General features: G+C 37.7%; 1 protein-coding gene across 9 annotated transcripts in view; it reads left to right on the top strand.

The window, feature by feature from the left end:
* TAOK3 (TAO kinase 3) overlaps nucleotides 1-20,528 on the top strand; it is a 186,777-nt gene that overhangs the window by 154,012 nt on the left and 12,237 nt on the right. For all 9 annotated transcript variants that reach the window (XM_070386121.1, XM_070386118.1, XM_070386119.1 and 6 more), the window contains 3 exons: nucleotides 6,268-6,504; nucleotides 8,503-8,631; nucleotides 13,400-13,603. In XM_070386121.1, coding sequence (XP_070242222.1) covers nucleotides 6,268-6,504; nucleotides 8,503-8,631; nucleotides 13,400-13,603 — 570 coding nt within the window. The remainder of the gene's footprint in view (nucleotides 1-6,267; nucleotides 6,505-8,502; nucleotides 8,632-13,399; nucleotides 13,604-20,528) is intronic.

The following is a 20,528-nucleotide window of genomic DNA, read 5'->3' as shown; positions in this document are numbered from 1 at the left end:
GCAGACATTGTACCAAGTGGGTTTTCCCTCTCTGGGACAGGTTCTCTTCTTCTGTCAACTTGCCACACCCTCATTCCCACATCATATATTCATGACCTCTCCTGCCGCCCAGGAAGATCACTACTGCCATGCCAGAATGATCTCACGCTTGCATTTGTGGACTCACCCAGGGCTACTCTGTGTGTACATCAGCCGTCAGTCTCCCTCTCTGTGGATGATGAAAGCTGCTTCCCTACTAGGCCATCTCAGGGCCACAGGCAGAGTCCTTAGGAGCCCTTCTGAATCCTGCAGACTTCCTAGTGCCCATTCAGAGAACAGCTGGGATCAGTCTATCTGATGGACTTTTGATTTGCTAGAAGGCCCTTGCACCTGCATTAAGTTAAAAACAGAGTGGCTGATAGGCTGTTTCTGTAATCACAGAATAAGTTGGTTTATGTGTAAAATTTTCTGCAAATGTGATCATTTGGGAGTCAGGGTGGGATTGATGTAAGTTTATTAGAGTTCAGCAGTATTTGTATCGAATGGTTTTTAGGGAGAAAAAAAATAATGAAGGAAAAAGTAGTGTGGTGTTGAGTTGTTCCATGTCCCATTTTGGACAATCTAACTGTTGGTATGGATATTTTAATGTGTATTATCGATTACTACAGTTCCGCTATCCATTATGTTATTTTAAAGGCTAATTCCAATAGGAATATATAAATCAGAATACTGGAACATCAAAAGGAAGTATCTAATTTTTAAAAACTTATCTCACACCTTATTATTTTTTGTGTATCCCTACTCAAGTGAGAAAGTCTAAAATTCCTTAAAATGACATAAAAGTAAGAACAAGATCACAGAAAAATGAAAGACTGGGGTTTAAATAATCAAGTCACTGTTGAAACTTCACGTCTCATAGTTAGTAGAAATACTATACTGATTTATTTATTTTGGTCCTACTCTTTCTTTATAACATTCTAGCAGAAGTGTTAGCAAGCCACAGAGTGATCTAAAAGTGAACAACAAGAAGAAAAAGAATTTAGAAATTAGTTTTTCAGTTACTAGATAAATGAGTGATGTCTGTTTTAAACAGGCTTGCAAACTGATAAAAAAAAATAATTACAATTCCTCAAATTTCTTGTATCAGCCTACCTCTTCTACATAAACTGGTAAGAGGCCTAGCTCTGCTATTTTTCCCCTTAGCATTTCTTTCTACATTGTGCTTTTGAATGGGGCTGCTGACAAATATATTAAGCCAGGGATCTACAGGCTTTTACTACTAGATATTTTTATTATTTTGGCACCTTAAAACTGAGATTTTTTTTTTTTTTTACACATTATCATGGACTGTTGCACAATTATGTTTGTAACAAAGGACCTTGATGCCAGAGTAAACTCTAAGGAAACTTTACAGATATATATATGTATATAATTTAAGAGCAGAAGTTATTGACCTTATTTTGAAAAATTAGAAGGAATGTCATTTCATAGAATCTCTTTTATTTTATCCTTTCTTTTTCTTTTTCTGTAAGAAAGTTCATACTGGGCTGATTTGTTGTCTGAAGAAAAGAATTATTTATATAGTTCTTCAGAATTACTCATCTGACTTCTTAGACTCTTGAGATGTGCTTTCCTTGAGTTTTTATTATTGGTGAATGGAGACCATAATATTTTAATTAAATTAGTGACCCATAAGTGTGTTTTCAGCTGTTGTTACATCTGATGTCATTTCTTAAAATTTCATAGTGTCCTGGGTCCCTGGCAGTTCCCAAGTAGATGTTACTATAGAGAGCACCAAGGCCATTCTATAAGATAGTTCAGCCTCTGTATGGCCTTGTAAAGGAATTCTAACTAGAATGCAGTGGTCTTGCTACATGTGTGGATTTATGTTAGAATACACATTAGGGAGAGGGGCATGAAACTCTTAATTTCTAGTCTCCAGGAAAGCATGTGAGAGAAAGATGATTATTGTTCTATCCATTCAAATATAGATTCTTTGACTTTGGTTTTACCAGATTCAATAGAAAAGTTCATATAAAAATGAAATCTTCAATTGATTTTTTAAAATGCGACCTAATCATTGAGCTGACTGTGAAATTGTGTACCTGAGTTTGATAGACAAGCATAAAAATACTAGAACCTCAGCATAAATACACCAGAGGCTGCTTATCAAAATATTGCACATCTCCTCTTTTCCTTTTTCTTGGTTTTTTAATCTCACTAAGATCATTGCTGATAGTATTTTTCACTTGTGCTACCGCCCAACTCACATGACCATAGTCTCTCAATAAAAGTGTTGAATGAATGAATAAATGAAGTATCTTCCAGTCCTCTTATCACAGGAGAATTTGGATTTATAAGTGTGCATTTCAAAGCTCCTTATGTCAGTTTTTCTGTATAAGGCAGAATTGCCTGTGATCAGTCATTACTTTAGTATGAATTTGAAACATTTTTTTTCCCTAGGTGTTATAAAGAGTGGAATGACAAATTTCTGATGCCAGTATGTGACTCGTTCTATTCTTTTTAAGAACTTGCTATAAAGTTCATTTGTTCTAAGGGCTGAGGTAGCCAGTTTTATGTTATTTTTATTCTTCCACATAATTAGTCTTGTAAGTTGGCTTTGATCTCTTAAGAGGGTAACATTATCAGCCACCATACTCCTCTTTTATCTTTAGTAAGTTGTTTATTAGCCTCCTAGTGCAATGTTCTGTACTTGGGATAGGCACAAAGTACACTTAGAATGAAGTGGTTTGTTTTAGGACCAAATTTTGCTGGAATAAGTAGGGTAGAATTCAATGGCTACAGAAACTTCCTAAAAAAAGTTCAGTCTTCATTTATGGTTTTTTTATTTTTATATATTATTCCAGATATATGAAATAGCTAATTCAGAGTCCGAAATTATATATACTTATAATCCACAACCTGGATACAGGTACAGTTTTATTGTTAAATTTGTCCTTTCTCTTGGATCCACTTCTTTTTTTAAATTTTTTATTGGAAGATAATTGCTTTACATTATTGTGCTGGTTTCTGCCATGCATCAACATGCATCATCCACAAGTATACATATTTCCCCTCCCTCCTGAACCTTCCTGCCACCCCCCACCCTATCCCACCCCTCTGGTTGTCAAAGAGACTGGGTTGAGCTCTCTGTGTCACACAGCAAATTTGGATCCACTTCTATACTATGTCTCCATCACCAGAAATGCTGAGGGGAAAAAAATTAATTAAAAAAAATTAATAAAAAAAAAAAATTCTGTTAGTTTGGCAGAAGAAGGAAACCAACATATATTCAACATCTCCTATGTGTCAGACACCTTGCTAGGCACAAGTGTTATTTCATCATCGCAGTAGTTCCCCTTTACAAATGAAGATATTGTTAGACTTCAAGAAATTATGTAATTTGCCCAAGATCAGTTATTTAGGGAGGGATGGAATGAGATTTATCTCCCAGAAACCTATTTAGTGTAGTAAGATGATACTACCCATTTTTCGCTGATCACATTTTTGAGGCTATCGTTGTAAAAACCAGTCAATTACATTTTGATAACTTTTTCAGATCTTCAGAGTTATTCAGTTTGTAGTTTAGACTTACCATTCTCTCCAGCTCTCACTCTCCGGGGTGTTTGGTTCCTTCCATTACTTCATAACAGAAAGTTTCCTTTCTTCTCTGCCTTGGTGTTATGAATTTCCTTAATCAATTCAAGAGCCTAGGACCTTAGTTCAAATCCCAGGCTTTATTAAAATTAAAGAAATAAATTACATGTGAAAGCACATTGTGTAAACCGTAAAGCATGATTAAAATTATGAGCAATTTTTCATTGTTGACCAGATAGTATATTCATAAAACACAAACTATAAACTTAAAACATACTGAATACATAACTATAATAATTTAATGTATTTCATGTTAGACTTGATAAATGAAATATCATTATACTTTTATTTAAATTCATCTATCTAACTTGAGCATGGAACTCTAAAACTCAGTAACTCTAAATGTACCTGAAAAGACAATTACTTTGAAATTTAGAAATTATGGTTGTAACAAATGAAAGGTGATATTAGGAGTTTAAGAAAGTGATTATCCAAATTACGGGATGCATTCGCATTTACAAGTAAAATGTCTCCCCTAACATTCAGTGATGTACAGTGATAATATGGTGAGCTTGTAATTTGTCTCTGCCACATGCTTATATGATCTGGTATGTGATAGGACCAACCCTCTTCACAGGGACTCACCCACCAATTAGGATAGAAAATGTTCTTGATACAACTCATTTCCATTTTATCTTGAGGCTACCTGGTTTAGGGAAGTGGCTATCCTGAGACTATTTTATTGACCACAAGCCAAACAATATGCTGGCAAGTTTTAAATGTGTCATGATGGCTGTATGTAGAGTGTGCCATGCCTCAACTTTGAGACTCTGATTAAGAAAGGGATGATCAAATAAGAAAAAAATAAATTTATATGTGAAACATGTCTCAAACTCATTACCCCAAAACAGACACTTTACTGCCATATTTGTTTGAAAAAGAAGTGAATGTGAAAAGAACTAAATGGTATCCTTTCAGTTGATTGGAATTTTTTTCCTCTATAATTGAACTTCAGAAAGACACAAGAAAGTAAAACATATACATATATTTCAAACTAATTCTTCCTTTTATCATGAAATAAATACATGTTAAAAAAATAATGATGGCAAAACAGATTATTTTCTTTTAAAGTGTCAGGTGCCTCTTTGGTGATGCTATCCTGTTTTTTGTTTGTTCTTTGGTCTTGAAACATCTTCCGCTCTTATTCTTTATTCTTAAAGAGTGTTGTCCTTTAGAAAAGAAACATGAATATGAGAAACCTAGTGTTAGATTCAACTGGAAAGATTTCAAGAGTTCGCCTTCTGTTTAATGGTGTACTTTGATAATGCTATCCAGTTACAGAACAGCACTCTCTTGATAGTAAGGACTCAGTCAAGAATGCAGGGACACCTTCTAAAAAGAGCAAAGAAACAAACTGTCCTTTGTACAAAATGTACTTTGACCCATTAAATGAAAACAGTAGAGAGAATTAAGAGCAGCTTGAAAATTTCCAGTAAAACTTGTCTGAGGGTTAGGCTGGGGAGAAGTGTCTTATAGTAGTAGATTGGAATGACTGAATTATATAGTGTAAAACAAAATTAAAGTTATAATTATGTAATTAAGACTTTCTACTAAACTAGGGAAGATTAGAAGGAAGTGACCAGAGACTCTTAACAAGACAATAATGAGGGGTTGTAAATTGAAGAAAGGACTGGAAAACCAGAAAAGGTTTAATAGAAACAAGAGATGCTGAAATTTACACTTGGAATCTTCAGTTTGTTGGATAGTCACTTGAGAATGGGTTAAGGAAAAATTACTAAGAAAAGTAACCATCCCAAAATTACAGGAATCTTTTCTCCTCAGAGAGCAAGTGAGTGTTTGTAATTGTTAATATCTCTTTTGTGGGGAAGGGGAGGAAGGAGATAGATGATTTAAAAGGAAAGAGCTTGTTCTCACTCTCACTCAGTTCATACTAAGAATCAGAAATAAATCTCATTCAAACTATGTTAAAAGGATATTTAAGATTCCTATAACTGTTAGAGATGTGATCTTTAAAAAGAAACAAATAAGCAGTATGCTATAGTGCAGTGCCTCCCAACCAGAGAGAGATGCCCACCAGGGGACATTCGGGAATGTCTACAGACTTTTAATATCGTCTTAACTTGGGACGTGCTACTGGCATCTGTTGGGTCAGCCAGGGATGTTGCTAAACATCCTACAACACACAAGGTAGCCTCTCAAAACCAAGAATTATCTGGCTCATTGTCAGTAGTGCTGAGGTTGAAAGATCCTGGTGTAGTGGAAATAGCATGTGCTGTTTCTGAAATCAGATAGAAATGGGTCTGCATCCCAGCTCTAATCTTTATTAGCTATATGACCATGAGGATATATATTGTGATATATCAAAAATATGTGAATATTTTTGGCTGAATGGATACATTAATTTCCTTAAGTCTCAATTTCTTCATCTATAAAATGGTGATGGTAACAATACTTCATGAGTGAATAGAATGAACAAGTGAATGAGATTGTTTGTAGGATTAGAGATGACCCTACTCACAGTGCCTGGAACATGTGAGTGTTCAGGAAATAGTAACTGAACTGATGCTGATGATGATAAATAAAATTCTACCAGAGGGTTCTTCTGCTTCGCCTGAACGTTCCTCTTCCATGAATCTGGTAACCTGAGTTCTGTTCCCCAACCCAAATCAGGTTACACGACAGATCCATGAGCATGAGCAGGAGAACGAGTTGCGGGAACAGATGTCAGGTTATAAGCGGATGCGGCGCCAGCACCAGAAGCAGCTGATCGCCCTGGAGAACAAGTTGAAGGCTGAGATGGACGAGCACCGCCTCAAGCTACAGAAAGAGGTGGAGACGCATGCCAACAACTCGTCCATCGAGCTGGAGAAGCTGGCCAAGAAGCAAGTGGCTATCATAGAAAAGGAGGTCAGTATACACACTCATGCCCTTGTACCACAGCCAAGCCAAGCCTGTCCCAGTCAGCCACATCCTGTGAGCAGGAGGCAGGTGTATTGTGCTTTTTAGTGATGGAGGAACAGGGTTGCTTTGGGGAAGAGGGGTCCAGGTTTTATGAGGCTACTTAAATTTGTCATTATAAGTTCAAATAGTAAATGAAAGTATATATTGCATCCTTGTCTTTTCAATTGTATTCTGAGCATCAGTTCCCTGATGGAGGTATGATACAAATGAAAAGAAACAAGATGCTTCTATCCTATGGAAACTTGCACCTTTCAGGTCTGTTACTGTGTGCCTGCCTCATACAGTCCTCTTCAAAAGAAAACTGCTCTACAAATAGTCCCTTTTAGTGGTGACTGGCCTACGAACGGGCACCTTACCTTGGTAAATGGTAGCAAATAGTTGATCTGGCTACTGTTGGGTCTTCTAGGAACATCTTTCTTCCCCATCCAGGTTCTAAACTAATTTTAAAAACAGACAGGATGGGGGACTACCCTGGTGGTCCAGTGACTAAGACTCCATGCTCCCAGTGCAACAGACCCAGGTTCAATCCCTGGTCAGAGAACTAGATCCCACGTGCTGTAACTAAAGGGCCCACATGCCACAACTAAGACCTTGCACAGCCAAATAAATAAAAAAAAATTTTTTTTAAGACAGAAGGGTAATGCAGATAGTCAAAATATCTCTTTATTACCAATAAATGTTAGAGAAGTGATTTATATCTGAAGGGAAATGGGCCTAACAATCCCAAACAAAATTAAACAGACTCACCCACCCAGGCACTGGCAGTACTAAACCAGTTGCCTTTCCCACCCCGATAAGACTTATATAGTTACATAGTGTGGGAAAGCAGGAATGAATTTGTGCTCCCTGGGGATGGAGTGACTGGGGACAGGGTGTCAGGGGTGCTTCAGTAATCAGGCTCACTAGCTCTCTCTCTCTCTCTACATGGGAGGAAACATCAGAATTGTAGGATCATTCCCCCAAACAGCCACCAATCTAGAGGCAGTGTGTCATGAAAACCTCTGCCCAAACAGGGGTAATATTGATTAAATAAGCCAGTCTTTCTTGGGAATTAGATTTGGTAAATATGTGGAAAAAATTGTTCATAATGGAAAAACTGTTAATAATAGAAGATAAAAGTGAAAAGATTCATAGAAAGAACCAAGACACATACTTCCCCCCTCTATTCTCTAAGTATATCATCTTACACATGTACTTCACCTATGGTTCCGTTAAGCTTAGATTTGGTCACTTTCAGGAGCCAGTATTGGTTGGGTTATCTTTTATTTGGTCTATTTTTTCCCTTCCAAGTACTAACCAGGCCCGACCCTGTTTAGCTTCTGAGATCAGATGAGATTGGATGCATTCAGCCTTATATGGCCAAAGACTAGTCTATTTTCTATCCATCTAGGAGTCCTCAAAATGTCCTGATACCCAACTATTGTGGATTATAGCAGATCCTTCAGAAAACAAAAAGTCATTAATTTTTGCCTGTTAATACTAAAGATGACCTCATTCAGATACTGATGGTTGAAGTAACCAATTAGAGAGTTAAATTCTTGGGGGGAAAGAAAGAAACTGGCCAGTCATGGTTATTTATCTATTTTATACTTTAGCCTTTCGGCCACCAACAATATAATGAAGAGTTTTTATTATAATCCTTGGTCCACCTTTCATCCCATTTATTTTATGTATGTGTCCAATAAAACACATTTACAGTTTACCTTCATGTTTTTCCCATAATTGGGAATATATTTTTTGATGGTATAAGTTTTAAAAATTTTTTGTTTGTTTAAGATACAAGAGAATCAAAACAGGTATTTCCTTTTCTGTGTTTTATGAATTATGTGTTCAAAAAAATTATGCTGTTCGGTACTTTTGGACTCTTTGAATGCATTGGAGAATAGACAGCTGAATTCTGTGTTAAAAACAATTCATCCTATATTATATTTGTTATTTTATCAGGCAAAGGTAGCTGCAGCAGATGAGAAGAAGTTCCAGCAACAGATCTTGGCCCAGCAAAAGAAAGACTTGACAACTTTCTTAGAAAGTCAGAAGAAGCAGTATAAGATTTGTAAGGAAAAAATAAAAGAGGTAAGCATACCATTATTTTGCAGTCATCAAGTTGCCATTAGAATGGCTAGAACTTAATTCATCTTACATTGTGAACAATATCGTAACCCATTAATGCTCAAACTTTCTAATATCATCACCTGAAGTGATTATTAAAACAGATTGCTAACCCACTACTAGATGTTCTGATTCAGTGAATCTGGGGTGAAGTTTGAGATGTTCATTCCTAACAAATTCCCACATGATGCTCATGGTGCTTGTCCAGGAACACTTCAGGAACCCTCTAAACCATTCTTGCCTATTTCTGGTTTATTCTTCACATGTCAGCCAGTGATCTTTTCAAACCATAAGTTTTCAAACCATCATATCACTTCATGAGTATAATATTTATTGACTTTTCATTGCTCTTTCATTTGTATTTGCTCAGTGATCAAAATACTAGAAGTCCCTATGTGGTCAGCTACCAGCCTCCCTTCTTACCTCATACCAACTTTCCCTTCACCTCTTACCCATCCCAGCTCAGCACTACTCCTGCCACAGTTGTCACCTTTGGGTCCTTTAGCTCTGCCCATCTCCACAGTCTTCACTCACACTCTTTCTTCCACCAAGGTGCTCTCTGCATCCCCATCCCTACTCCCAATCCCTTTCCAGCCTCCTTGTAAGACTAAGGATTGTTTATTAGTACCATAACTTAAATTTCACTTCCCCAGGAAAACCTTCCCTTGACTGCCTTGACCAAGATAGGTTCCTCTGGTATTATAACACTAATTTTCTATTTTATATGTATCTATATATAGATATATGATTATTTGAGCTATTTTACCCTACTAGCCAGTAAGCAGTAAGAGCAAAGACCATATGTCTTTTTACTTTGTGTCATTACTTCCCTGTGCCTGGTACATGTGAAATATTTGATCAGTGAGTGAGTGATTCTTTAGTATTAGGTTGAAGACCTCTAGTGGACTTAGTTCCTCTGAGGAACTGCAGTTTGAACTGGAAGCTCGAGTGACTTCACTTCTTCTTTTACCAGGACTTACAGCTGAATTGCTTGCAGGTCCATAGACATTCCTTCTCATAAGACTTAGAGTTTCTCACTTGTGGACTACTAGTGTATTAAGGCTTAACAGAAGTCAGATGGGACTTGATTTAGTATATGAAATCAGTCACTTGGGCACATATTCCAAGTTAACAGTATGAGAGTTAGCTAGGTTCCTTTTCAGTTTTTTTTTTTAAACAGTTATTTTTAAATCAATAACTAAAAGCAAGTGCCTTGGGGTTTGCTCTGCCCAGATGGGTCACTGGTAGTTGTTGGAACTGACAGAAATTTCTATCTAACCTGCACTGCCAGAATGAGAATCATCTCTGTCTGACACTGTAAGGTCTGGAAAACCAGGCTATGGAGAGAAATAGCCCAACTAAGAAGGTTTACATGCTCTCTGTTTTCTCTTACTTATTTCTTGATCTGGATTATTATATCCTAATAGATGTTACTAGATCACAGAGATAAACCTGATTTTTCACTAACAAATTTTGGAATTTTCTCAACTGCAGATAGATTTTTACTTACAGCTCCATGTGTTTTCTCATGTTCTGGAAGCCGTATTTATGGCTGCAGCCACCATTTTGAGCATTTGTACCACTAAGGTATTTGGAGCTTTGTATGAACTCCATCTTTAGAAGATGCTCCCACAGAACAGCGTTCGAGAGTCCCCACTCAGTCCTCAGGCATAGAGCTATTTTGGGTTTGCCATACTCAGATTTAGGAGTGCTAGAGACCACGGGCCTAAGCGTACAAGTCTTTCACATTCTCATGAAGAAAAACAAACCTACACTCAATTTAAGACAGCCTCTATAATACTTTCTCTATGCAAAGCTAGTATTACTCCTTATGAAGTAAAGCTTAGTTCAGACTGTTGACTTCCCTGGTGGTCCAGTGGCTAAGACTTTGCCTTTTAGTGTAGGGGGTTCTATCCCTGGTAGGGAAGCTAAGATCCCACATACCTCTGTGTCAAAAACCAAAACATTAAAAAAAAAAGAAGCAATATTGTAACAGATTCAATAAAGACTCTAAAAATGGTCCACATCAAAAAAAAAAAATCTTTAGAAAAAGAAAATGTCATGTGTGCTTAAATATTGATATAAAAGGTATCATCCTAAAAAAAATAAAATAAAAGGTATAATCCTTGAGATGACAGAACAATCTCCATTATCCCTATTGTTGATAGATAACTGGGGTCTGGGTAATCCAGAATGATGGATGATCCAGAAATAATTTATTTTTGATTTTGAAATGAATTTTTATGATCATATTTCAGTTTGGATGTCCAATATAGTGGTTAATGCCAAACCTAGTAGTGAAGTCACAGCATCTAGATCCCAGCTTACTCCATAATGGAAATAGCTCTTGTTCTTGTTGATTCTAATATTTCACTTGAGATTTCACTGGAACAGGAAAATTGAAAGTTGATTTACAAATACTTCTTAGCTAAGTGCCAAAACAATCTAAACAGTGTGTGACATCCACATTACAAAACATAAGTAAAATAGGTATAAATAAAAGATTTCAACTGAATAGTTAACCAGATATTAAAGGTCCAGCTTGTAGGTGGACCTTTATGAACAGTATGAACAAAGGATGCCCAATACTTTCTCTAAAAGTGATCTTCTTACTTTCCCCATAGACTAACATCTTCTTAACTGCTCTGATTTACTGCTTTCTTCCCTTCACTCATATGATCTAAAACAATTATGTATTTTGTTCTTTTGGAAATATCAGATCAGATCAGTCACTCAGTCGTGTCCGACTCTTTGCGACTCCATGAATCGCAGCACGCCAGGCCTCCCTGTCCATCACCAACTCCTGGAGTTCACTGAGACTCACGTCCACCGATTCAGTGATGCCATCCAGCCATTTCATCCTCTGTCGTCCCCTTCTCTTCTTGCCCCCAATCCCTCCCAGCATCAGAGTCTTTTCCAGTGAGTCAACTCTTCGCATGAGGTGGCCAAAGGACTGGAGTTTCAGCTTTAGCATCATTCCTTCCAAAGAAATCCCAGGGCTGATCTCCTTCAGAATGGACTGGTTGGATCTCCTTGCAGTCCAAGGGACTCTCAAGAGTCTTCTCCAACACCACAGTTCAAAAGCATCAATTCTTCGGCGCTCAGCCTTCTTCACAGTCCAACTCTCACATCCATACATGACCACAGGAAAAACCATAGCCTTGACTAGACGGACCTTTGTTGGCAAAGTAATGTCTCTGACTTTTGAGTATGCTATCTAGGTTGGTCTTAACTTTCCTTCCAAGGAGTAAGCATCTTTTAATTTCATGGCTGCAGTCACCATCTGTAGTGATTTTGGAGCCCAGAAAAATAAAGTCTGACACTGTTTCCACTGTTTCCCCATCTATTTCCCATGAAATGATGGGACCGGATGCCATGATCTTCGTTTTCTGAATGTTGAGCTTTAAGCCAACTTTTTCACTCTCCACTTTCACCTTCATCAAGAGGCTTTTGAGTTCCTCTTCACTTTCTGCCATAAGGGTGGTGTCATCTGCATATCTGAGGTGATTGATATTTCTCCCAGCAATCTTGATTCCAGCTTGTGTTTCTTCCAGCCCAGCATTTCTCAGGATGTACTCTGCATATAAGTTAAATAAACAAGGTGACAATATACAGCCTTGATGAACTCCTTTTCCTATTTGGAACCAGTCTGTTGTTCCATGTCCAGTTCTAATTGTTGCTTCCTGACCTGCATACAAATATCTCAAGAGGCAGATCAAGTGGTCTAATACCAAATGAAGAATGCTTTTTCCTAAAATTCAAACTAGCGACATTTGCAGTATTACCTCCCGTCTGTGACATCTATGTACTTCTCTCCATCTTGTCACCACCTCCTTTGTCCAAGCTACAATTATATCTCATTTGGACTTTGTGATAGCTTCCTAGCTGTCTCCATGGACATGCTCTTGCCTCCTTCATTCTGTTTTCCACATGGCAGCCAGAGTCATCTTTTTTGAAATGCATCTCATTATGACACCCCCACGTATATATAAAATCCATTTCTCCTGTGCTAAGGCTCAGTATCCTTAACTTGGCCTGTAAGACTTCCAGTGGTCCTGCCTACCAGTCCAGCTTCATCTCATGTCACACTGTATCACCTGCCCTGACCTTCTCTCAGTTCCTGAACTGTACCATGTTTCAATTAACCTTCCCTAGCAATTTTGCACATGCTGTTTCCTCTGCCCAGAGTATTCTTCCCTGTCCTTTCTCGCTACAGATTTTTGAAATTTCAGCTTAGTTGTTACCAAGGTCAAATATATTTTATTAAACACTCTTCAAACCAAGTACTTCAACTACACAGTAGTTATTATCACAGTAATCTTCACTTAATTTCTGTGGTTCTTTGATTTATTTTTGATTCTAGACTGTAAAGCCCCATGATGGCAGATACTATGTTTGCTCACCGTTGTCTCCTTTGCCTTGCACAGCACCTGTTGCATGATAAGAACTCAGCAAGCATATATTGGTTAAATGAGTGAACCCATGATTTCTGAGCGTGAGAAGACAGAGACATGAACGCTAACATGTCTCCCTCTCAACGGATTTTAAAAAAAAAGGGAGAGGGACGTATGGCAGGGGAGTGTTTTTTGCAACACCAAGCCTTTCTGACCTTACATTCTCAATTGCTTTCAAAAATAATGTAATCTACATTGCAATAAGCTATTATAGTTCCTTTTGCCTGATGAGCTTGGCTTTCTTTTTTTTTTTTTTTTTGGTTTTTGGTTTTGTGAAGGAGATGAATGAGGACCATAGCACACCCAAGAAGGAAAAGCAAGAGCGGATATCTAAGCATAAAGAGAACTTGCAGCACACACAGGCTGAAGAGGAAGCCCACCTTCTCACTCAGCAGAGACTGTACTATGACAAAAACTGTCGTTTCTTCAAGCGGAAAATAATGATCAAGCGGCATGAAGTGGAGCAGCAGAATATTCGGGAGGTATGTATTTTGTCCATAACTATTGTCATTAACTTATGAAGACAGTAAGCTTTGTGAGGACCATGACTGTGTCTGTTTTGACCATACCTATATCCTTAACCTATACAGACTTCAGTGTGATGCCTGACACAAAGCAGATAGACAAAAGTGAAAGGGAATGAGTTTACCATTGATCAGAGAAAGCCCATTTACAGAACAAGGAATCAACTTTTTCCAAATAAAATTTTCTTGAACACCTATTATAAGCCAAATTCATGCAGTGGAGAATCAAAAGAAGTAGAATAGAGAATTTTTGCTTTTAGCCTGTTTGTCAAAGACTTGAGTTTTTGTGACTCTCTGTGAAGCACTTAAAAGAACAGAATGGTGCTCTACAGTTAAGGTAATTCATTCAGTCATCCAGCACTTACAGAGTGCCTTCTTACTTACTGGAGATGCCAGGGCTATTGAAATGCTATCCTCCCTACCTTCAGCTTTCTCTGAAGACACGAGAAATAGACACGTAACACGCTAATCACAGTGTAATATGTTGTCTACCATAGTAGACATAAATAAATTCTGACAGGCATATAGTCATGAAAGGGCTTGGAAGAGTCTGTGATTGAAGAGGAGTTGTGTGTTCTGAGTGTGTGGAGTGGAGTGTTAGAGCAGGAACAGTTGGAAGCAGAATGGAGGGCGGAGGGCCTTGATTCTGAAGGCAAGGCTTTTAGATTTCAGCCTGAAGTCAGTTGCATGGGTATGAGAGGTGTGTTTTTTTTTTTAATTGAAGGATAATTGCTCTACAATATTGAGTGAAGTAAGTCAAAATGAGAGAATTTTAAGCAGAGAAATGACAATGAGAGTTTTTCTTTGTTTTGAAGAATGAATGCCTCAGCGTTGAAGATAGCCTAGAGTGGTACAAGGCAAAATACAGTGAGGTCAGTAAGAATGCCTTTTCTCTAGTTCTACCTGGAAGAAGCAGTGAGGATATAGATTAGATCTGAGTGACATTTCTAAAGCAGAAATGACAGTAATTCAAACCAAATGCTGTGAGAATTTCAGAAATAAGAAGAGTCAAAAAATGAATGCAGAGTTTCTAAATTGGACGAATATGATGTTATTCGATGAGACGAGGAATACAGAATGTGAATTGGTTGCAGAGACAAAGTTCAGTAGGAAATCACTGTGACCTGGAGTAATACGAGAAGCCCTCAAGTGAGCTAGCACATTGGTAAAATTATCAAAGTCAGATTAAAAACCCAGTGTTAGGCTGCAGGAGGGAAACAAGCCCTTCGGCACATTTAATGAGAATGTGAATTGGTGTAAGCTTTTTGGAGAGCAGTATTCAAATGGGAAGAAAAAGAGCAAACTAAAATTTATTGAACACATAATCATGGGCCAGGCTCAGGCTGTTTATCTATGTTATCTCATCTTATTGGAAGAGGGAGAAACTGAACATTTTTGAGCCAGGCAGTGAGTGATATGGCTAACATTCTACTTTACAGAGATTAGCCCAGTTTGGTGGTGATGCACAGATTGATTAGAGCATGCATGGTGAGTGGGAGCAGTATAACCCCCTGGGGAGTAAAAAGGGAGTTCTTGTGGAGGAGGGGATATTATAGTGACTTGTGGCTCTCTGAAGGGCTACAGTACATAAAAAGCTATGCAGTACATGTTTGTTATTAGCATTTCAATGGTGATGATGATCAGGGAAGGGTGGAGGCTAAAAAGGCCCCTGATGGAAATAATGGGGGAGAAAAAAGGTTGAGAAACATTGAATTTAGAGGGAATAAACTAGAAGCAAAGAGATCTGGTGGTAGGAATAGGCTATAGACACAGATAGGGTGTTAGCTGGCAAAAGAGAGATGGGTTTGAAACATTTTGAAGTATAAAATAAGCTGGACTTGGCATACAGAAGGATATGAGAAAGAGATGAGGGTAGAGTCAAAGTTATTTCTAGGATTTAAGAGCTGGGGAAATGTAGATTTGGGCAGAAACAGAGAAGCTTAGAGAGAGATATTGGTAAGAAACTGGTTAATTCAATATTACATGTGTTGAGTTTGTTAGAAGGCTAAAAATTTCAAATCAAAAAGTCCAATAGCCAGTTACAAACAAGGTATTTGGGATTCTTTCCATCTGGCAGTTATTATTTTTGTTCCAGTGTCATGTATTTGGAAGAAGTCTGAGATTAAGGGGCAGTTAGTGCCAGTAAAAACTATAGAAGACAATTATTCCTCCAAATGATAAAAACTATATTCATTAGTATCAGGTTCTAACCTACTGGGTGAAGAATAACTCTACAAGGGTTTATTTCTGAAAAGTCTAGGTTTTCCTTTGTTTAGTCTTATCCTAGAGCCACCTCAGTGAAAATGTTCAGTTTTTTGTCTTCTATTTATAAAAGAACATTGAAAATGACAAATGCAGAAAAACACTGAGTTGTGAAAGTGCTTGATAATCCCATCCCACCCATTTTCTCCCCTGAGACAGTCACCATTAATTTGGCAGATATATTACCAGAGTTTTTTCAGATATGCATGTGTGTGTGTGTACAACTTATATATTATATATAACTTTAATCTTACAAAAATAAGATTATGTTAGTACCAGTGGGTTTATTTGATTTGCAAGCAATAGAAACAAACTGACTGACTTAGCGTGGAAAGTAATTAATTAGAAGGATATGGGGTAGATGACAGAGCTGAAGACCCAAGCTGGAAAAGATGAAGAATCAAGCTGGGAAAGCAACTTCGTGACCTAGAGGGCAAGAGCTAATTGACATTCCTCAAGACACTGCCATTTGGATGTACCTCCTCCAACCATGTTTCATCTTTGTATCATTTTTGCTTAAGACTCAAATTCCTAGGAGAGATAGCCCTTGATTGGGTAATGTGCTTATTCACTTACTCAGTAGTCTCTCTGATTTCCACATAGGGTGGAGTAGTTTCTGAAGCAAAAAGAGGAGCCTGTTAACAAAAAGAAGGGAAAATGGATACTGAACCTACAAAAATATCCAGTTTACTGTTTCATAACTCTCTTTCCGTTTGTATTATTTTTCATTTACTATCTAAAACCTATAACTCTGCTTCATTCTTTTTAATCATCAATAGTATTTTTTGGTATGGCTATAGAATAATTTATTTAATGAAGCACTTCTCTGGGTATTTTGTTGGAGTTGTGCAATATCACTTTTTACGTGTAAGCAAGTATTTTGTAGGATATAATATTCTCAGGAGGAGAATTTTTAGGTGCCCTCTAAGGATTTATAACTCCCACCAAGAAAAACTACTTGTTTTCCTCTACCTTTGCCAAAACTGAGAATTAGTAATCTTCCCCACCCCCCACTTTTTTTTTTTTGGTAGACTTTAAATTTTTTTTAGCCTTGCCACACAGCATGCAAGATCTTAGTTCCCCAATTAGAGATCAAACCCATGCGCCCTGCAGTGAAAGTATGGAGTCTTAACCACTGGACCTCCAGGGAAGTCCCCAGCATTCCTTTTTGTTAATGAAAACATTTAAAAAGATCACCTTAGGCTGAGTTGAGCCTCTTTTATCGTCACTACACGTCAGTGCTCATTGTTTCCTAACCAGTTATGCAGCTAAGAACTGAAGCTAAGAAAATATTAAATGTCATAGGCTAACAACATCCCCACTTATATTTTGAATTTTCATTCTTACTCACTGTCAGTGGGCATGAACACAAAAATTTTTGAGTCAGATCAGATACTTTTAAAGAAGTCAATAGTAAGTCCATTGAAACTTAAATAGAATGCTTGAATCATGATTGGGAAAGGTTTGTTTGGGGATACACCCTAGATCCACATCTCAGAGGAAGTAGGTTCAAATAATGTGTACAGAAATGTGTTTTGTGGCCATGGTGTACTGTCATGGCCATATGTTGTATGTATGTTTCACCCCTAAGCTCACATCCAGCCTGGTGTGATGCTCAATGTATGTGATGTGGGCTGGGGTAAAGGGAGCTGCCTTCTTATCTTATACTCCCTCCAAGGCATATATACCTGGAGTGCACAGAATCACCTTTACCATGAAATTTGTTTTTGTATTTTTGCTCAGCTAATTTTATTGAATTTATATAAGCTAGAATATGGCCCTACTATATATATTATATCATTTGTACAGACTAAGCAACCATTGCATCATGTCTAGCTAGAGCAGAGGGACTCTTCAGAATATTGTATTCCAGACTGAAACAGCATAAAACAAAAAACATAAGCCATTCTTTGGGACATTTTTAGTGGAAAATGTTGAAAAGCTAAAAACCTGAGTTTTAGCTTCAATTCTACTTTATAGAAATTATGTAACCTTATGTTAGCCCTCCCATTCCCAAATGCCTTACTATCATATATAAAAATGGTTAAATCCTAACAGTCTTACCACTGCATAAGGATTGCAGCTAGGATTGAGGAAGATATATAAAATCACTTTTAATAATTGAGAGCACACTACACATTATTATGTAGGTACAGCAATGGGCTCAAAATAAGCTGAATAATGGTTTTTTCCCATAGTGTAAAATGTTATAGGCAGCTTAACATCTCTGCAACTCAGACATATGAATTAAAGATAATTAATTAAAGGTAATTTCTATTACAATTGTAATAGAAAAAACATTTCAGTATTATTTTTCTCTCACCTTTTAAATAGTTTATAGTATCTAGATTTGTTATTGTATGCCAGATATTCACTTCTGAATGTAGAAAAATAGTAATGGCATGTTTATATATATTCTGAAGCATCTTCTTATGGTCTTTCCTTTCAACTTCACAAGACTGGTAGTTCACGATGGGTACTATTATCCTTACTTTACACTTGAGGAAACCAAAGTGTAGATTTGAAGTCTTACCAAATGCCATACATAATGAGTCAATGGAAAAGCTAAAACTGACTCACACCCTGAATTATTTTTCCACTGATACTCAAACTTTAGTACATATCAGAATTACCTGGGTGGCATGTTATCAAGTACAGGTGATTCTGATGCAGATATTCCAAGGACAACATCCTGAAGCATTCCGTTAAACAGAGAAGCAATTGTTTTCTTCTGAAAGTGCTGTTTGCTTTGTATCTTTTTCCCCCTGTGAATTTCTGAGCTCTGGACAGCTCAGACTCAGTTTGAACTTCTCCATTTAGGAAAATGTGTGAAATGTATAAATGCCCAATACTGGGGCTCCTGGTACTCAAAGACTGAAGATGATAGTGTTCTAGGAACAGAATCTTGAGCCATCCAAAAAGCTTTCCTTGGCTTTAGTCTCTGAGAGGCCCTCACCATCCTTTGGTGCCACCTAGGGGCCAGTTGCCTGGAAAATCCCATGGACGGAGGAGCCTGGTAGGCTACAGTCCAGGGGGTCGCGAAGAGTCGGACACGACTGAGCGAATTCACTTTCACTTTTCACTCTCATGCACTGGAGAGGGAAATGGCAACCCACTCCAGTGTTCTTGCCTGGAGAATCCCAGGGACGGGAGCCTGGTGGACTGCTGTCTGTGGGGTCACACAGAGTCGGACACAACTGATGTGACTTAGCAGCAGCAGCAGGGGCCAGTTAGTGATTTTTAAAAGACATTTGATGGTCCAGGTAAGGAAGGAAAATAAAGGAAAAGAAAAACGTGGGAGAGGATGTAGGGAGATACTCTGGAGATGATCTTTTATTGTTTGTAACAAATGTAAATGACATTTATACTCCAGGTATTTCCCCACTAGAAAATAAGCCCATGAGGGGATGTACTTGTTCACTGGACCCTTCTTCGTGCCTAAAACAGTGCCCAACATACAGGAAATGCTCAACAAATATCTGTTGAATAAGTAAATGAATGACTAGCAACTTTGCTCCAGTAACAGATACTGTGCTGTTTAAAGGACTTCTCTTCAAGTGAATGGAAGGCCCAAACACAGAAGGTATTTCTCAACCATGCCAGGGCACAAATATTAATGATATCTCTATGAAAATGATCTTGCATTTTCTCCATAGTGGATGCCATTGGAAAAGAGAGGCACCCTATTGTTCTGATACAAAGTTCAGCTCAAGGGCTTTCTCCTTTCCTTGCTCTTCTTAACTAGTAGTGATAACATTCTTTTTGGAAATCTTCTAGCAAATAATCTTCATCTCTTTTGTATCTCTTACCACTTCCAACCTTGCACTTTTGGGAAAAAAAAACATAAACATAAAATTTATGTCCCTGTATTAATCAAGCTTCTTTTGTTTGCGTCTTACTAAAATTTATTTGAGTTGGCTAAAACCAAAACCAAGGTATTTTCTACAGAAAGATAGGAATGTTTCATAAAGCCCAGTAGCAATAACATAGCTGGACCTAAAAGGAGAGCTTAGAACCACTTAGGAACTTGGGTAGCAGTATATTTCCTGCCCTTCTTTCTTCTCTCTTTATCATTCTTCTTGCTCTGAAGCTCAGCTTTATCTAATCCTTAGCCCTTATAGCAGCAGGTGGCTTCCACATATGTAGTTCTGAATATGCCCCTCAGTTCTAACCACACACACAGAGATTAACTGTCCCTGAATCCAAATTCCCAGGAGAGAAGATAGACTGATTCAGTGTGCTGTGAGCTGAGCATATACTTTCATAAGTGTCTATTACATTTCCCTGTCAGGGTGTTAGCAAGTTGGCCACCAAGTCATGGCTTAGTAAATATGTTTATGTACCCAAAGAACATGGTTCACAGCTTTGATACACTGCCATTCAGGAAATATTCTTGAATTGGTGAATAAAAAAGTTTCACCCAACTTCCTCCTCCCCTTTTTTTTTTAAATTCTAGTTTCCTTTCTTTCTCCCTTCAACAAAAGAGAAAGACATGAGTAAAACTGGGAGGAGCAGAATGATTAGCTCTAGAAATGACCAAACAGACTGTAATGGAAAAGATGAATGGGGAAAGATCTCATCTGCTTTTTCCCAGTGAGCGCTGACCTCTGAGATTTTGAAA

This window comes from Bos mutus, chromosome 17, assembly GCF_027580195.1.
Source record: "Bos mutus isolate GX-2022 chromosome 17, NWIPB_WYAK_1.1, whole genome shotgun sequence".
Lineage (NCBI taxonomy): Eukaryota > Metazoa > Chordata > Mammalia > Artiodactyla > Bovidae > Bos > Bos mutus.
The sequence above is the reverse complement of the archived record's forward strand: the minus strand, read 5'-3'. Positions and strand labels throughout refer to the sequence as shown.